We start from the raw sequence: 19,127 nt of genomic DNA on the forward strand, positions 1-19,127 counted from the left end.
AATTTATTATATTCATGAAATATTTACTTTGGTTACTTGTTCGAGATAATTAAAATTAAAATTAAAATTTAAAAAAAATATATTTTTAACGTTTAAACTCGTATTAATCTTACTTAAACAAATAAAGATTGAAGCTTCGTTCCCACATTTCAGCGCGATTTTAACTTAATATGTAGAATAAATTGTATACCTTTCAACAAGCACATGAATACCTCCTGCCGAATGATCATTGTCGAAACCCGTAAAAAAAAAAACACATGAATACATGTGGCTATCTGAAGTACCCATGCATTCATACATACAGATACAGTGTAATAGTTTAAGCCCTCATTAAACACAACTGCAGCAAGCGGACAACAGAATCCAGTTGGAATGGGCATCGCCTGCGCATACACTTTCCCCGTTCCATAATGTTGGACAGACTATTTAATGGTAATTTTGGGGTGTCCCCTCTCTCAGTCAAACCTATCTTCTTTTCTTGTACAAACGCATGTGATTTTTTCAAGCAAAGGGAATCTAATCAATTAACCCTAGATAGCTACTCCTCTTCCCAACATCTCTTCTTTTTCAAAATTTTTTTTTTTGGTATTAAAAAAAGAAAACAAATTTTTTTTCAAAGAAAACGACCCATTGCCTGATTCCTAGTTGCACGCCTACCCACTCCCACTTGCCATATATTATCCTTTCATCTCAATCACCCACCAATTTCTTATCACTAATCTCGGCCCTTGATATATAGTCCTCACATCTTCACTTGTTTCTTCTTGTGCTAGCTAGGGTTTCCTCTTCTTGAATGAGTTTTAGGGTGTCAAGCCTTTATAGAGTCACTTTCCATGGATCTGCCCTCTATGTCTTGTGGGTATTTTCATGAATATTTTCACGCGCCAAGATCTGGATCATATGCAACTGATTTCATCCAAGGAAAAAAAGTGATTTCCTTGCATTCGTGTATGGATGATGGTTCTTCTAGCTAGCTAGCTAGCTACCTACCAGGGGTTTCTTTCTTTCTTTCTTGGAGATTAAAGTTGAAGAGCGGAGCTCCTTGAACTCCAACAGAGGATTTTTCTGGGAAGATTAAGCTGCTGACCTATGGATCCCTCAGCCCTATCCATATCCAAGATGTCTACTTTGGATGGGTTTGTGGTTTGCATATGTCAGGAGCTTGAATCCACCCATTTTCGATCCTTCTTTGGATTGAAGGGAGCTCTACACTTCTTCCCTCCACTCCATCTCTATATTGATTACTTTTCTGAATCTGGTTTGATTTTCAAGATCCGCTTTCAAATATTTGATATCAGATTTGTTGCTTCTTGTTCTTTATTATTATTAATTTTTTTGTATTTTTGTTTGATTATATATATAGATTGCTGTAACTATATCCTGATTCTGCATGCAGACGGGTGGATGAGAAGACTAGCTGATGCAGTGTTAACTTGTGAATCTATCTCTAGATTTCCTTCACCATTTTTGGCTTCTGAAGAAAGCAGCGTTCTGTTGAAGCTAAACTCAACCATTGGATTCTATTCTTTTTCATGTTTTCTTTCTTTTATTTATTTATTTATTATTATTTTGTCATGATTATATTATTAATGTCAAAGTCATTATTATAATTATATATATAAATATGGTTTTGCGTTTTATTTTTGTCAAGCAATTAATTTTGGGTTTTATTTAGATGTTAATGCAAAATTTATGACCATTTATTTATAAGAATGAATGGGGGCCACATTCACCGGACGAAGGAAAGCCGCCCAACAACATTAATTAGTAATATTTTTAATAATTGATTTTGTTTATAATTAACTCATGATAAAATATAATTATGAAAAATAATGAGATATTATATTAGAATTTGAAAATATAAATTAAAAAATAAATAGAAAAAACAATAAAAAAAATGAACCAGTAAAAATGGAACTTATAACTTAATGATTAAGAAACAAAAATTTTAGTTAGTGAGTTATATATAATTTGTATTAAAATTTTAAGATTTTATTAATATATATATAATTATTAAAACAGATAATAAGTTAGATATTCAAAATATCTGAACTTAATAAAATAATATAGAAATATAGATTACGTTTAATTCATATATTCACAATTTTAACCTTGGCCAAATTAATATTACAAATTTTTTTTATAGAATTCACATTTATTTTAATGGAAGGAACTGAGATTGATTAAAGTTCCACAGTATTTGAAGCAAGAGTTCAAAAATGATTTTCTACATTAAAAGTTAACTTGAAGTTAGCTTTGAGGATTACTCAGTGTACATCGAATGATGACGATCTTTAATTTTACAGATCTATGTGTGTGTTTTAAAACACTTTAAGATGCTATGTTAAGTGAAAATAATTTCAAAATTATGTTTCAACATAGAGAAGGTGAATTGAAAAACACCTCCAAAGTGTCTCACTTTCTGATTTGTTTTGTATGGTTTAACTTATTTGAACCGAAAAGTATTCCTTTAAATTTTAATAATGAGAAAAAATAACGGTATAATTAACTCATGCAATAATTAAAATGATTCAATTTAATTGTTTAGCTACTATATAATAAAAATATTATAAATTAACATAGAGCAATGTGAGATCCTATTGGGCCATTTTTCTTTTATTATTGGGCCGGCCCAACTCGACTTCATGTTCCAAACCCCTGAAACCCAGTATGACCAAAAACCCTAACATCCTCGTATATCAAACGCGCACGTTCGAATCGTCCCCTCTTGCAAAAACACCCTCGCATTTTGCTCAGGCAACCAGCTGCAGCGACGAGTATGGCGCAAGAGCAGCTGATTCTCCGTGGCACGATGCGAGCCCACACCGACTGGGTCACCGCAATCGCCACACCGGTCGACAACAGCGACATGATCGTCTCATCTTCCCGCGACAAGTCCCTCATTGTTTGGTCCCTCACCAAAGAGGACAAGAACTACGGTGTGGCCCGACGCCGTCTCACGGGACACGGACACTTCGTTGAAGATGTTGTCTTGTCGTCTGATGGCCAGTTCGCCCTCTCTGGGTCCTGGGATGGAGAGCTCCGTCTGTGGGACTTGCAGACTGGGAACACTGCTCGCCGCTTTGTGGGTCATACTAAAGACGTCTTGTCTGTTGCTTTCTCCATTGATAATCGGCAAATCGTCTCTGCTTCCAGGGATAAGACGATTAAGCTGTGGAATACGCTTGGGGAATGCAAGTATACTATTCAAGATCAGGATTCCCACTCCGATTGGGTTTCTTGCGTGAGGTATGGTTGCATGTGGTGTGTGTCTTTTTTTAATTATAACTTGTAATTTTGTGTTTTTCAGTTGTGGGTCATGTGGAATATTTACGTATTTTTAATTTAGCATATAGGTTATGTTTTGGTTAAATTTGTGCTCTTGGTGGTATTTCCTTGTCATGGGAATCATTAATTCAAAGTTCAGAAACATGAAGGAATCATGATTGAAATTCTTATTTTTTCTTAACTTTAAAGCTTAACGACTGCAAACAGTATTCTAATGCCCGTATCCCTTTATCTTGTTGTGTTAAAGGTTTTCTCCCAATGCCCTCCAGCCCATGATCGTTTCAGGATCGTGGGATAAAAATGTAAAGATTTGGAACTTATCTAACTGTAAGCTGAAGTCAACACTGAGTGGCCATAATGGATACGTAAACACTGTAGCATTGTCTCCTGATGGGAGTTTGTGCGCGAGTGGTGGGAAAGATGGGGTGATTTTGCTCTGGGATTTGTCAGAAGGGAAGCGTTTGTATTCACTGGAGGCTGGTTCGGTTATTCATGCTCTGTGCTTCAGTCCGAATAGGTATTGGCTATGTGCTGCAACAGAGAGTAGCATCAAGATTTGGGATTTGGAGAGCAAGAGTGTTGTTGTTGATCTCAAGGTTGATTTGAAGCAGGAGAGTGAGATGGCTGCTGAGGGGACTGATCAAACCGCTGCTTGTAAAAACAAGGTACATATTAACTCTCTGCGTTATAGTAGCTTCAGTGTTGCTCTTTGTGTCATTTTCTGTTTGTTGTTCTTTAGTATTTTAGTGTTTTTGTTTCATGTTACTTTTAGCTTTTTTTTTCTGTGTTGCTCTTTGTGCCATTTTGTGTGTGTAAATTAGTAATTTTTTTGTTTTTTGTCTTTTGTTACTTGTTCGATTAGTAAATGACACTTGGTGATTAATAGATAACTGACAATAGGAAATCATAGTAGGGATCTGTTTTTGTTGGATTTTGTTTTTTGACTTCTATGCTTCTGGTTTTTGTACTAAACATGATGACTTTAATTCACTTGCTTAGTGGTTCGACTTTTTCTTTTATTAGTGATGCCATTATTACTGTTTTATGAAATTATAACCTCTGGAAACAAAATTTGGCCGAGAAGTGCTTCTGTAAGATAATGCTTGAAAATTTTTCAACCATGAAGTTTACTTACCCAATTTATATCTGCCCAATTCTGAATGATTGGTTCCATTGAAAGTCCTTAATACCATGTCAAGTTGATCACTGCATTATAGGTATGTCGTCTGGTAGTGGATTTTGTATAGGAACTTGTCACTGGGGACTATGCTTTGTCAGGTCTAGCATGTTGCAATTTTGTAAGTTTTCACATCTTTATTTGTTGGATATATTTGCGACAAGTGTTTTGAGCTTCCTCTTAGAGTTTGGGAAGGTTGATTGAGCTAAGTTGATTCATAATCATAAATTTATAACTTATAAGCAATGGCTATCATGGTACTTTAAGAAACACGAGCCTGGGACTATTGACTTGCTTGTTGCTACTGTTTTTTACCGGAAGATTCACATTTCTTGTATGATATTATATTCATAAATACACTAAACTGAAGGCTTCGTGTGTCCTTTGTAAAAATTGCCATAAGAACACAAAAAAAAAAGGAAAAATATTCGAGTAGCTGATGGATGGGGGGGGGATCTGTTTATCGTATCTGATATTGTCAATGGTTTGATGTAGATCAATTTCTGCACTTGTCTGAACTGGAGTGTCGATGGAAGCACACTTTTCAGTGGCTATACGGATGGAGTTATTCGAGTTTGGGGCATTGGACGTTACTGAAAGAGGACGAACTGGGGTTGATATCTTGTATTTACTCTAATTAATTCAAGGATCTTTGTTTCCATGGTTTGATGTCTGCCGTTAATTTTTAGTTTTTTAATGGTAGAAAGTATATTGGCCCAACCGTTGGCACATGTTATTTTGTGTAATCAAGACTTGCGGATTTTTGCAATTTTTACCTTCAAGAGTAGCGATGTGGGTCAAAATTCTTTTCGACTAAATTTTCATCCAAAGATTTAGTAATTTTAAGTTAGAATATATTTTACAAAACTTTTAAGCTGTATATACCGAATTCATACCCTACAAATATTATAATTTATTTATTTAAAAAGTTTTATACTTATTAATCGAAACTTTCAAGGTTTTTCTAAGTCAAATTCAAATGTTAAATAATTTTAAATTTACTGCTTAAGGATTCAGAGTGGTACATACATCCCCTACTACCGAAGAGATTTATGATACTACACCACAAGTGGAGTGATGTTTTTAACAATTCTATACTCGTTATTCGAAGACCACCCAAGGAGGCTTGAAAATACTTGTTTTTAGTACCCGAAAATTGTTGAGAAATAATTAGAAGAATCTTTCAATTTAAATGTAAACTCACTTGGGAAAAATAAAACAATCACTCGTTATCATTAAATAAAAAATTATACTTAAAAAACTCACACTTACACACACATATGTGTGTGTAAATAGTAAATATAAAATAAATAGTAAGTCTCTTGTGAGATAGTCTCACGGATAAATATTCATGATACGGGTCAATCCTGTCCATATTTACAATAATAATTAAGACAAAAACTTGTGTGAGACGGTCTCACGAGTCGTATTTTGTGATAATGATATCTTATTTGGGTCATCCATGAAAAAATATTACTTTTTATTGTGAATATCGATAGGGTTGATCTGTCTCATATATAAAGAATAATGATATTTGTTTTATGAATGATTTAAACAAAAAAAGTCGTTTCACAAATTTTTTTTTGTGTAAAATAAATATAGACAGGAGAATAAGGTAGAAAAAGTTAAAAAGAAGGTAGGGGGCAGAGCATGGGACGTATTACGATGTTCCAAAAGGAAGAACACAGTATTTGTGTTAGCACGTAAAGGTGTTATATTGTTGCATCATTTGTCCACTTCAAGGACAACAATTTTTCATACCACAATGGATCTTTGATTGACTCTTCTGATTTCANATTATAAAAATAGAGTACATGATTATCGTTTCTACTATTCATATTCTTAAAATCTTGATTTAAAATAAAGCTAATGTTATTTTAGTTCAACTACTGATTAACTATCTGTGTAATTCAAATATTTTTTTATTTACATCATGTATCATTCTAAACGATGTCATTCTAGTTATAAGTCGACGACATCGATCACTACTATATACCATATTCTTCTATGGTGAACTTGTATGATTATATGAAGTTATCTCTGACTCCAACATGGTAATATATATAGATGCATATACATATATACATATATACAATATACACAAGTGTACATAATAGAAGATACTTGATGAATGAAGTATAAATAAAAAGATCGAAATGGGGACAAAAGGAGTGGAAAGAGCAGTCGGGATTGAGAATAAGTATGAAAGGAACGAGAGAGAGACAGAGACAGAAGAACAATAAATGAGCTAGGTGATGAGCCTTATGATAACCCTCATCATCGTCACGTCGTTTTTCCTTCACCGTTATCCATGCATTCCCCTTCCCAGAATTCCACGCCTTTCTTTTTTTCTTTTTGTTATATAAAATAGAAGATATTTATTTTTTATATATAATAAATAATATTGCATGTTATTTGTGACTGCCACTGCCCCCTCTCTCTCAGCCTTAGCTTAGTCAACTTCAATTTAAACCAAAAAACACCCCTACTCCTCCTTTGTTTCCCTTTCTCTTTCTGGGTTTCTTGTTCAATCTCTTTCTCTCTATATATATAAATTTTTTTTGTCTACTTACCTACAGCTTCTCCATATGGAACCCTACTTTTTGATATTATAATAATATATTTCCCACTAGTTTTCTTGAGTTTTGATCATCCATATATGATATATAATTAATTGTTATTAATTTTGCACCGCGACTTGATCATTGAAATCTAGTGGTACTGAAAGGAAAGAATTTTAATTCTTGGTTTTAATTTCCATAACTAACTTGTTCATTAATTATAAGAGGAGATGTGGATGATGGGATATAATGACGGGGGAGACTTCACCGCCCTCCAAGATCCGTTCAGTGGCCGGAAGCTCCGAACCCTTATGCCGAGACCAGCTGCCGATGCTTCCACTGCTGCTGCGGCCGCTAACTCTCCTTGCTTAAACCTCGTCCATGGAGCTGACTTTCTTTCCCTAAATCACCATCTCGGCAAGTCGTTAGTTCTCATTCTTTCTCCAGTTTTTTGGAATACATAGGTCACATGTTTATATTAAGTACCTTTTTTTGTTTGTTTCTTGTTTTAAGCAGCGATTTCTACGGAGCAAAATAAGAGAGATTTAACTAGCACACAGCAAGTTGTGGTGAGTTCGAGATGGAATCCGACTCAGGAGCAACTTCGAACCCTCGAAGAGCTATACAGAAGGGGCACTCGAACCCCTTCAGCCGAACAAATCCAACACATCACCGCGCAGCTCCGTCGATACGGCAAGATTGAGGGGAAGAACGTGTTCTATTGGTTTCAAAACCACAAAGCTAGAGAAAGGCAAAAACGGCGCCGCCAGCTCGAATCTCCCGCTGGTAAACAACCCCATACCAACATGGAAAATCAAAACAGCGAGAAGAAAGAACCGGAAGGTAAACTTCTTCAAAGAAAACACGTAGCCCGCAACTCAGTTTCCATAAGTTGGTTGCCATTTATTTATGGGCTTTCACGTTACTCAATAAGTTAAAATATAACAAAATTTAACTTTCATTACGAGATGAATTAAGCTTAAAGTGCTTGTCTATGATCATTTATGAAAAACAAAACTAGTTTCTTGAATATATATATAATCGCATATATTATTAGGAGATGTGATTTTTTTTAAAAAAATTCAGAGTGCAGTTCTTGGATCATTGTTTCCATTTCCAAGAGGTTCTCGACAGCTTGTAGTATAAAGTTGAAATATTTTTGGGCAGGTGAAGAGACCAAAAACTGGCCATCTCCTACAAAATCTAGTACAAATACAGAGGTCTGTGTTTCTGCTGCCTGCTTTTTTACCCTTTGTCTTCCTTCATGTTCCCTTTTTTGTAACTCATATTTCTGAAAAAGCGCCTATCCCACACAAATAACAATAATATTTCCACTAATCAGATCATAATAATTAAGCACATGATTGAATATTACATGTAACTTTTTTCGAGTGTATTAGGTTTCTGTTAATAATTAATGATTAACATTCTAAAATTTGAAAAGAAAACAATGTCTTTTCTTTATTCATTCATTTGGGATTAAAAAGAAGCGTCAAAGGCTGCATGCATACCTTCCTTTCTGTCGGGGCTTCTGTGCTATTGTTTCGAAACATGGCTAGGGTTTTTGGGTGTCGTGCTCATTCATTTCATTCGAAATTTGAAATGAGTAACATTCATATACATATGTATGCAATGTATGTATGTATGTATACGCGCAGAAGACACTTTTCACCCTATGCATGAAAACTTGGGATTGCATATATATTAATTAGATTGAAGGCATATAAAATAAAGATAACATTTTGACTTCTTGAAGCTCCTGAACATATATTTTAATAGGCATTGGGTCACTGATTTAAATAAAATAATTACCCATCAAAGTAATCTTTATTTAATATTTACTAATTGTATATATTTCTTTGATTCTATTTCGAACAAATATGTAATATATTGACTTAATGCAATTAATTAATTATCAGAAAACTTCAAGACAAGGGTCAGCAAAAGTGACAGAGACAGAATGTAAAACAGATGGATGGTTACAGTTCGATAGTGATGACGCAGAATTACAGAACAGGAGGACCCTTCTTCAGAGGAATGCCACGTGGAATATTATGTATTTGTCTTCTTCACCTCCCACACTAACTGATGCAGCCGCCCTCGCCGCTGACTGCCGAGATCCTCCCCACCCGGCCGCCGCCGGCGTTGGTGACGGGGAGTCGCGGACCCTTCAGTTGTTCCCTCTTGGAGATGATGGTAAGAAGGATATTGAAGATGAGTTATCTGGTGCAACGATTGATGCTGCTGCTGCGGCGGCGGCTGCTGCTGCTGCTACTACTTTTCAATTTTTTGAATTTCTTCCTTTAAAGAATTGAATTTATATATATTTAAAAAAAGAGTGCATGTTTTTTTTCTCATGTTATATAGTATATCTGTCAAATTAATTAATTCTTGTGTTTATGAATCTAGAAATACTCTAAGTTTTTTTTTGGGAAGAACAAATTAATCGAATAATTGGATCGTAGCTTTTATAAGAGATTTTTCTAAAGATAATAAAAAAACGAATCAAATTATTTGAAAATGAAAAGTAAAATGATCAACTTAGTAAAAAAATAAAAACAAAAAATGGGTGAATTCTCATTCGTTAAATTTTACTTTAAAATCAGGACATGCATGGGAATGGAAAAGGATGGCATTGAAATGAATTAGGACCATGTTTGGTTGAATTAATGAAAAGTGAGGGGGCCGCAGGGTGTAGTGTTTTTTACAGAAGCAATCGCAGACCTTTTATTTAACAAGATTTGTCACAAGTTTTTTAAATATTTCTCAGACAATGGGTTGGGTATCCCAATGAGAATCTGATATCGGAATTTGACTGACAATTAAATTTTAAATATCAAATTTATTTAATATTATTACGTTTAATTGTTTATCCTAATAATAGTAAAGCTGGTGAAATATTCTAATAATCCATTTTAAAATAGTTGGTGTATTGTTAATTTATTAATACCAATCTTTCTTGGTTTTCCTAAATATATAATTAACTAGTTAGTAAACTAGATAATACAATAAAGTAACTGGTAAGTTCAAAATTTTAAATATTTATTATGAGATTTTAAACATCAGAAACCGATGTCCTTTCATGACATATCATGTTCGAAAAAAAATTGTATCCATGATATCTGTGTCTGATTCTGATGACGACTCTCCATCACCTGTCCGTGTAAAACATTGCTGATGCAGTATAATTGGCAAAGTTAGCATTGAAAAAAGGTAATTGTCATTTCCAGCACCTTTGTCTGATGAATCTTTATTGGATGGCACACAATTATTTTGTTAGCAGTTTCCAAAAGGGAAGAACAAGGGATTCCAGTTCTTGTAATTTCTTGAATTCAGGGATTCCAAATCATTTTCGGGTTAGAGAAATTACTGGATGAACCACAACACAACTTACTTCAAGTCCTAGCATCCTCTCAAAAGAGTTTAGAATGAAAACAACGTACGGTAAGGGTAGAGGCGATGAACGGAGATGTTGGACAGATGTACTGCTATTCGAGCAGCGATTCATGTTCTGATGCGCGTAAGCCGGTGTTTGAAGTGTTGCCACAGCTACTATCACTTGCAAGTTAATGGACGTTTATATTGCATACATTTCGCAATCTCAAATCCAATGTAGCACTAGCATATAAGTTATCCAATTGTCAAGGCATTTTGAAACGCATAAAAAAGTGTTTATTTCAGACAGAATTGTTCACAATTTCTGTTATTTTTATTGCACACAAGTAAGGAGACTGTCAAAGGAAATAGAGTAGCTGAAAAAAAATTCGCCCTTTTTTTTGGTAATGAGATTAATTAAGCATTTTGAATAAATATTTCACTTTTTTCTTGGCAATGAAGAGCTCCCACTTCTGGCTCCCCAGAAGAGCTCCTCACAAGCTTAGACTTCCAACCTCCAACTATTTCATTGTAGTCTTACTGGAGACGAGAAACGAGCAGCCGAAACACTAAGTGAATGAGCAAAATCTTGGAATAATCGGGCTTTTCTTCTTACCAAGATGGGATCACAAAGAAACGCTAAATGGAGGCTAAAACCCCTCGATGGCAATCTCGAAAATGTTCTTGTTCTTCGGTTGTGCCGTTTCTGATGCATCAGCTGAAATTGCTTGATTAATGGGATTTGCATAGACGATAGGAGAAGGAGAATGACATATAAATTGAAGATCGAGTTCAAAGGGTAGGAAGAGTAGCAGATTGGTAGCCTTTCAAGAATCAAGATCGAGAGGTGAATTCATTATTTTAGTGCATGTCAATATCAATTGAATTAAAGTAATTTATCATACAGTCATGAATTTAAGTAAAGACGATGATACGTGGGAGAAGTCCAAAGTACACACTAGGAATTTTTTCCAACCAACAAAGCAGGAGTCTTGAGTTCGAAATCTCATTTCAACTTACATACACAAATCATCTAAGTTAATACAACCTACTCAATTTATAAATATTATTCTATATTTAATTTTATCTCTTATATCTTCTATGATTGAGACGATCATGAACCTCAGATATTTCCTGAGTTGGGTAAAGTTTAGTATTGAACCCGAAATCTAATTTGGACCAAGGTAGAGTCTGAATCTTGAACATAGAATCTCATCTCAAGAATTTTGGTATTGAATCGCGTTTCGAATTTATAGATCAAGGTAAAGTCTGAGTCTTGAACATAAAATCTCATGTCAAACTTGTGAACCAAGGTAGAATTTGAATCTGAGATCGATCGAGATTTGGTAAGACAGGTGTAAACCACTTTTGTTTTATTAAAATAATTTATTTATATTTTATTTTATACGTCTTTTATAACTGAGACGATCATGAATTTAACAAAATAAAAAAAAATTACGAATTCTTGCAATATTTAGCATCACATGAATGATAAACGTTACAAGTTCTATGTCACCTCAGAACATTAATGTATTCATAATAAACAACAAACGTCAAGAGTAAGGAAATAGATATTACAAGCTTGTATGCAAGCAATCTCATCACCAAAATCCCAGAATTAAATTAATTCTATAACCTTTACTCAGATGATCTTAAGCGGCACAGTATCTTCTTCTCAAATCATTGTATCCAAATATTTAATTTTGTATATGTATGTTCTCCTGCCTAAACTACAAATTTTCAGCACCCATTGTTGCAACAACACTCACCCTGATGTTAGTATCCACCTTAAACAAAGCAAGTATTTTCAAGGGCTAATGTCAGAATCTTGTAGATCCATGTATCGGGCCGGAAAAACAACCAACGGCGATGCACAACCATCTTTCAGAAGGTAGAATACGACCATAGATATCAAGCATGGAGAGCAGCAACTTTCTCGGACAACCCATCAATCTCTTCGCTTTGCTCTGTAATCGGCTCTCCCTATCAAAAATAAAAAGGCTGCTAACGCAAACATATAATCCATCGAAAGCAACAACATGTGTAATCTACATGCAACATTTTGTTTAAATTTGTGGATTCTGATGCCATGCATATCGATTTATTTTCACATGCCAATGTTCTCTTAGAAGGCCAGTACAGCCCCATCAAAGAAACTTAAGCATTTCCTCGAGTTATTTTATCTTGTAGCAGGAAAAAGAAACATGGAAACCATTATTGAAATGCCTCAATTCATCAAGAACTCGGGGAAAAGAGGTTCCCATTTCAATATCCTGCTGAGCTACGAAATTTGTTAATGCTTCCGACCAACAAAAGAAATCCTCTATGAAATGCTTCATGTACGCCTCTTTCATTCTAATTAATTAATCATAATGGAAATAATAGGGTAGATGAGAGCTTGAAAATTACCTCTGTCTCTCTTTTGTCCCTAGACCCTATACATTTGGATGCACTGATACTAGCACTCTTTAACAGGCTTCGAGCACTGTAATTTGCTTTGTTCTGGCCATTTTGAGCAACTCCATTTACATTTACTGGTCCTTCATCTTCCCTTGGAGGACTGTGAAGTGTTGTATCCACAGAAGCAGAGGTTCTCTTTTCAAAATTGTTAACTTCAACAGCGTCATCTTTGGGTGCAGGGACACGCTCTCTGAAGACATGGTCAAAAATCCATAAGCATGTTAGATACAAGTAGACATATAGCATGACAAACAAGAAAAAAATGCCAATCAAATTGTGTTAAATGGCAAAATCAATGGTTTGACCATTGTCATTGTAATGGTCCATTTCATAACGGAATTTGACCGAGGATGGTGAAAGTAAAAAGGACGAATCAATCAAAACTAGTTTCATAGCATATTTGTTAACATTATGCATCAACTTGAAAATATACGGAACTATAGTTGAATTTCCTGAAAAAAGGGAGGGGGTAAAAGGTAGCACACAATTAGAAACATCTTCTATAAAACTGTTAGTCATCATATTTTTTGCATGTAAGAAAAAACAAGTCAAAAGAAAATATCTTCCTCGATATTTTTGGCCAAGGTTTTTTCCACACCTTTGACGTGATGGGTCACTGTAAGATACTCAACATCAAATATTTACTAGTTTCTATAACATTAAAATCTCGGAACTACCACAAATTTTCACCATCATTGTAACCATGTTTAATAAAAAAAACCTTCTTGAGACGGGGGCACTCACAACAAAAATATATCATAAAAATGATGTGTGACATTTAGTTTGAGACAGGGCACTAACAACAAAAAATATATCATAAAAATTATTATATATCATAAAAATTATGTGTGACATGTAGTTTGGTACGTCGAGTCGATATTTTGACTTTGAAAAATGATGACTGCATGTACTTGGCACAACCACTAAACCTATTCCCGCCATTTTAAAAATAAAGTTACATTTCAATAAAAACAGAAATAAGTAACGAGAGCAACATATTAGAATTTATCATTCATTATCAAAACTTGTAAATACATAGTTTATAGGCAAAACCATCATCTTTGCTAACAAATGGAACTATTAAAGATTCTATAGTGAGTCGAATTTACAGGACTATATTTATATTACATTTGACCACCATATTATATCATGTTAACTGCCAAATAACCAATTATTTAACTGCATATAAATAGAAAGCTACTAGCATCTTTTTTTACCGGAATGGATGGGAGCATGAAAGAAACTAAAATGTTCAATAGGTTTTATAAGACATGTATCACCTGTAAGGACGGTATTTGTATTTAATTACCAATAACCTACATACCTCGGTAATGAAGCATGTTGTCGTAGGAGAGGAGAGCCTTTTTCACCTTTTCCAAAATGTTCCTCAAGATGGGCAAACTGCCTCTTGAACCGATCAATACCACTGAGGAATATTAAACAGAAAATGAACCTCATCAAGAATCTCATTGTACAAATATGCGAGACACCACACTCAGTTTCCAGAATACCAATCAAAAGAAAACGGTTCATGCCCCAATCTTACAAGCAAACTATCCGTAACCCATTCTGCGAACAGAAAAAGGTTAGAAAGAGGGGGTTTTCGTTTATCTGATACAAATATATCAAGTAAACTTGTTTAGTTGTTTTATTAGATATTATATAATTACATTCAACCACTACGATGATAACAAACCAGGAAAGTTCCCGGTGGACCTCCAGAGGTGTGTCTCCATCTAACCACACACAAAAGCGTGCAGAGATAGGATAGACTACCTTCCCAAATCATGACCTTACAGATATAGAGTACATGCCTAGTTGGCAAGAATGAGCAATTAATGGAAGCGGACAACGAGCTGGAGGCGTGCTTATCATTTAGCCCAATGCTGTGTTATCCCTGGAGCTCGTTTAGTATAAGCAAAATCTTTAGTGATATTCCAAATTCACCAATAGACAAACTATAATTGACTCTCATCTCCTTTTAACGGGAAATAGAAAGCAATGTAAAAATTGCATCACATATTCACAAGGGGATTAAATGTCACAAATTGCCATATTCTATAATACAAATGTTAAAAAATTTGGCAATTGAAACCCCATTGAGCACCTCCCAGGGTCAACTCAATTTATTCATGATTTCATCAAGCTTTCCGATGTTAGCGGAGCAGAACACAGAAATGAGAAATATTCGCTGCTAGTCCGACAAATGAGATATCCAGAAAGTACGACAACAGTCGGGCCACTCGATCGTATAAAAATAAGTTCAACCGACCCGAATAAAGTATGAAAGGAACAATATCCCAAATGAGAAAAAGAAGCCCCAAACACCACTTACTGAGCATGCATCTTTACTAAAAAAAATAGTTGATAGTTGATGACTCTCACCTGTGCAAGCTCTTCTAAGTAGAGTAAATAAACAGAGAGAGAAAAAAACTAAGATGGAGAACTAGTCAAAAGAGGAAGAAAGAACAAAATTTCTAAATTGTGTTACATTTGAGGGGAAATGCATTGACAGATATTTCAACAGGTATGCAAGCTTGAGGTAAAACTGTCCTTTTGTAAGAAAGATGTTTTCAATAATTTTAGTATTTATTTATTTTTTGCCAAACATTAACATAACAGCACATTTGTGAAGATTTACTCATAAAGACAAATTCTTGGGGAGTAAATTTGTTCCAGATTTCATTATAGAGACAGGTTCCTGGGGAAGCAATGGTGACTATAAGCTAAACCACGGAGGGTCTGTGACTAATTTACCCTCGGCACCTTTTCCATCTATTAATGCAAAGGCAACTATGGCATTGTGTTGCATCTGCTTGACAGATGTCAGGGAGGCATTAGAAATCATATGCCAAACCTTAGGTAATACACATTTAATATACTTTATAGAAAACTTCTAGCCAAAAAAGAAATCATTCGAAATCCATGACTGGCCAAACCTTGGGTACATAAAGCCACTAGTCTGATCTCCACCACGTAGATATTCCTGAAGCATCTGAGGGTGATACTCTAGAATCTGTTTGCTTAAGATAAAAGTACTCAAGATTAGTACGAGTTTATATGTACAAATAATGTAATCAGAAAGCTTGTACTCTGTTGGAAGGCCTACCTCTCGATAAATTAACTCTCTAACATCATCTTTTGTTAACTTTCTCCTTTCAAACTCAAACTCGAGCTTTGATATGGGTTGAGTTGATGGCTCACGGTCAACATTTGCCAACCCACGAAAATAAGGATCAGCCAATGCCTACAAACGTAAAGGTTATGAGGTACAGTAAAGACTTGGATACGAAAACCAAGAGGAGGCCATTGAAATTACTTCTTCCGCACTTGGTCTATCTTTAGGATCAAAAGCAATGAGCCGTTCCAGTAAGCGCAGGGCTAAAGGATCAACATTGGGATATTTCTGCTCAAATGGTACAGGCTGTTTCTTTCGCATATTATTGAGATATCTCCTTGCCTTTTCATTTCTGATCTGCCATTTTAATTACAACGAAAACTATATTACAGAAATAATTCCACAATGGCAAACACCAAATAGTTTAACAAACAATGATATTTTCAGAAAATATGGATTATAAAATAAAGAAAAGAAAACAACTTATTACATAACCAAATATCTAACCCTTGAAATAGATTCAGGAGGAGGAGTGCCAAGCAAATCTGTTATCAAATCTAATTGGTGGACCACATTTTTTCCAGGGAACAATGGCTTTCCAGAAAGCATCTCAGCAAATATGCATCCAATACTCCAAATATCAATAGCTGGTGTGTACTGCAAACAAGAAAGTTACACGATCATTGAAGGTTGTGAGCACAAATTCATGTTACCAACACAAATAACCTGTCAATTATGAAGGAAAATATATTCATTGGGACATGAGCAAAAATATCTGCTTACTTTGGAAAAAAAGGAACCACATAGCTCAGGTGCTCTATACCACCGAGTTGCAACATAGTCCTTCGAGAAAACAAAAATAACAAGGTTAGGATAGGAAGCACTATATCTCGATTAATATGATGAGATATTTTCATCAGAATCAAACTTACAGTCCAGAATATAGCTGATGGGGCATCATTAAATGAGACACGGGCTAGACCAAAATCACAAATCTTCAACTTGCAGTCAGCGTTTGCAAGTATATTCTTAGGCTTTAGATCTCGGTGAAACACATTTGCTGTACAAAAAAAATACATATCAATTACATGGAAGGAAGTTCCTTACATGGCTGTCGAAATTAGAGAAAAGGGAGCTTTATGAGTAAGTTTAGAAGCTATCAACCTGTGTGGGTATACTTTAAGCCACGTAGGAGTTGGTATAGGAAAAATTGATAATGCTCTGGAGTTAAATCATCATTTGCCTTAATTACTTGGTGAAGGTCAGATTCCATTAGTTCAAAAACAACATAAATATCTTGAAATTCTCTCCGAGAGGGGGGGAGCATTATATGCTTTATTTCAACAATATCCGGATGATGAAGCAGCCGAAGGAGCTTGATTTCTCTGAGGATTCGAGTAGCATCAGAAACGTGCTCAAATACATCATTTATCTTTTTAATCGCAACTTTTTCTCCAGTATGGGTGTCGATAGCAGAAGCTACAACACCATAACTACCTTTGCCTATAACTTCTTGAACTTGATATCTACTTGCCTCACCATACTCTGTGAAGAAATCTTTTTCCAGTGAACTCTGCCAAAAATAAAGATAAAAACAAGAGCACAATAAAGATGACAATCAGAAGCTGAAATGCACGCTTACTTTTAGCTTATAACTACTTTTACCAATGAAACTTTGAAAAATGAAAAAAAAAACATGAAATTATGATTAAAACATCTAGGTCCGTATCCCGAAAATTCAAGATCTATTCCGATCCATCACAGAAAAACTAACATGAAAAAAAATCAAAGTTATGAATGATAGTACACCAAGCTTCATAGAGTGTGACAGGAACTGTGGTTGATGCAAGTTCAATTTTTACTGGGTACATCAATGAATAACAGGACACTGATATGAAAATTTCCTTTATCCTAACTTTCTTGTAATTTCAAGAAAAGAACTTCAAATTTTCATATATGATCAGAACAGACAGCCGGGAAAAAGGGTGGCAGGCTACAGCAAACAAAAAAATTTATATTTAGTCTTTTTCTAAAAATGCAAGTATGATCCCAAACTATTTAAAAATCAGCATTCTTGCCTTCCCTTATACCCTAGTTCAATTCTTGGGTGCACCCCCGCCAACATTGTTGGGTCGATAAATCAGAGGATATTATTATTGATTTTGTGCTTCAGTAATATCAATTAATTTGAGAGTGCAATCTTATTCTTTTAGTGGAGTAGAATAAGATTAATAAATTATTTTGATTAATCATGAGTTGATTGGATCAAATTAATTTATTGGAGCTTAATTTAATTGAATCCGACCAGGTCCCTTTGGTGGCTCTAATATAAACTCGGATAAATTATATGAGTTATAATTTATGGTATATGTGGGATAAATTTATCTGGACTATTATATTTCATGGAAGATTGAGATATCAAATCTTCTAGATATGATATAATATATTATGTCCATTTAAATTTATATTTTAAAAGATATCATCATTATCTTTTACGTTACAAGATATCACAAATATATTATATATATATGTGATATTGTAACAAGTGACCACACACAATCCTACGTTTAGAGTTTGAGAGAACACCGGAGAAGACTTGGAGGTTTGAAGCGTAGATCCAGTGCAGAGGAAGATCGTAAACACGCTTCAAGGGTAATCTCTAATTTCCTGTGTGTTGTAATTAATTAATTCGTGTTAAATACGTAGAACAATCGATCCTGTGAAAGAAGAGATGATTGAAATCACAAGAAATTAATTTTTGTGATCCGATTTTCTCGATCTTGGCTAACATATGGTATCAGAGCCACGGGTTTTGATATTGTTTTGCGTATTTTGAATTAATTAATTATTTATGCATGTTTTAGTTTAAAGCGGTGTTAGATTTATGTGATTGTGGTTTGAATGGAGTGATTTATTTAATTTTTGAACAGTTTATGGCCTTAGTTTTTGGTGAAATTGTATTTCGTATTTTCGAGTCTGTAACCAAGGGGGTGGATTACGACTCCATGTTTCCCCTTGTTTATTTTCGTGCAATTTTGTTGTATTTTTTTCGAATTTGGGCCTTTTTGTTTCTGATCAAAGAACTGGAGGGCTGGATGCCATTCAATTAAAACTACAAGGACTAGACGGAAATTTCGTCCAAAAGATT

General features: G+C 34.6%; 3 protein-coding genes and 1 long non-coding RNA gene across 4 annotated transcripts in view; 3 read left to right on the forward strand and 1 right to left on the reverse strand.

The window, feature by feature from the left end:
- The first annotated feature begins 688 nt into the window (after positions 1 to 688).
- Positions 689 to 1,640, forward strand: LOC140957438 (uncharacterized). Its single transcript, XR_012171625.1, has 2 exons — positions 689 to 948; positions 1,397 to 1,640. It is a non-coding gene; the product is annotated as an uncharacterized lncRNA (long non-coding RNA).
- A 1,060-nt stretch (positions 1,641 to 2,700) lies between these two features.
- Positions 2,701 to 5,283, forward strand: LOC140957819 (small ribosomal subunit protein RACK1-like). The gene is made up of 3 exons (XM_073415207.1): positions 2,701 to 3,249; positions 3,536 to 3,953; positions 4,961 to 5,283. The coding sequence occupies exons 1-3, from the start codon at positions 2,780 to 2,782 to the stop codon at positions 5,060 to 5,062; spliced, it is 990 nt and encodes a 329-aa protein (XP_073271308.1). The 5' UTR covers positions 2,701 to 2,779; the 3' UTR covers positions 5,063 to 5,283.
- A 1,973-nt stretch (positions 5,284 to 7,256) lies between these two features.
- Positions 7,257 to 9,341, forward strand: LOC140957151 (WUSCHEL-related homeobox 1-like). The gene is made up of 4 exons (XM_073414283.1): positions 7,257 to 7,443; positions 7,543 to 7,869; positions 8,194 to 8,246; positions 8,946 to 9,341. Exons 1-4 carry the CDS (start codon positions 7,257 to 7,259, stop codon positions 9,339 to 9,341), a joined length of 963 nt encoding a protein of 320 aa, XP_073270384.1.
- Positions 9,342 to 11,905: 2,564 nt separating this feature from the next.
- LOC140956669 (mitogen-activated protein kinase 9-like) overlaps positions 11,906 to 19,127 on the reverse strand; it is a 13,238-nt gene continuing 6,016 nt past the window's right edge. Inside the window, exons 2-11 of the mRNA XM_073413515.1 lie at positions 17,144 to 17,552; positions 16,912 to 17,039; positions 16,763 to 16,822; positions 16,487 to 16,636; positions 16,181 to 16,336; positions 15,971 to 16,108; positions 15,801 to 15,877; positions 14,186 to 14,287; positions 12,811 to 13,051; positions 11,906 to 12,384 (exon numbers count right to left, since the gene is read on the reverse strand). Of these exons, the coding sequence (XP_073269616.1) occupies positions 12,313 to 12,384; positions 12,811 to 13,051; positions 14,186 to 14,287; positions 15,801 to 15,877; positions 15,971 to 16,108; positions 16,181 to 16,336; positions 16,487 to 16,636; positions 16,763 to 16,822; positions 16,912 to 17,039; positions 17,144 to 17,552 (1,533 nt within the window). The 3' untranslated portion in view covers positions 11,906 to 12,312. The remainder of the gene's footprint in view (positions 12,385 to 12,810; positions 13,052 to 14,185; positions 14,288 to 15,800; positions 15,878 to 15,970; positions 16,109 to 16,180; positions 16,337 to 16,486; positions 16,637 to 16,762; positions 16,823 to 16,911; positions 17,040 to 17,143; positions 17,553 to 19,127) is intronic.

Source organism: Primulina huaijiensis, chromosome 14 (assembly GCF_012295235.1).
Source record: "Primulina huaijiensis isolate GDHJ02 chromosome 14, ASM1229523v2, whole genome shotgun sequence".
Taxonomy (NCBI): domain Eukaryota; kingdom Viridiplantae; phylum Streptophyta; class Magnoliopsida; order Lamiales; family Gesneriaceae; genus Primulina; species Primulina huaijiensis.

Excerpts from the sequence above, each read along its gene's own strand:
- LOC140957819 (XM_073415207.1), top strand. The coding sequence starts at position 2,780 with ATGGCGCAAGAGCAGCTGATTCTCCGTGGCACGATGCGAGCCCACACC. Across the intron at positions 3,250-3,535 it reads GATTGGGTTTCTTGCGTGAG|GTTTTCTCCCAATGCCCTCC; the intron begins GTATGGTTGCAT and ends GTTGTGTTAAAG. Across the intron at positions 3,954-4,960 it reads CCGCTGCTTGTAAAAACAAG|ATCAATTTCTGCACTTGTCT; the intron begins GTACATATTAAC and ends GGTTTGATGTAG.
- LOC140957151 (XM_073414283.1), top strand. The coding sequence starts at position 7,257 with ATGTGGATGATGGGATATAATGACGGGGGAGACTTCACCGCCCTCCAA. Across the intron at positions 7,870-8,193 it reads CGAGAAGAAAGAACCGGAAG|GTGAAGAGACCAAAAACTGG; the intron begins GTAAACTTCTTC and ends ATTTTTGGGCAG. Across the intron at positions 8,247-8,945 it reads AATCTAGTACAAATACAGAG|AAAACTTCAAGACAAGGGTC; the intron begins GTCTGTGTTTCT and ends ATTAATTATCAG.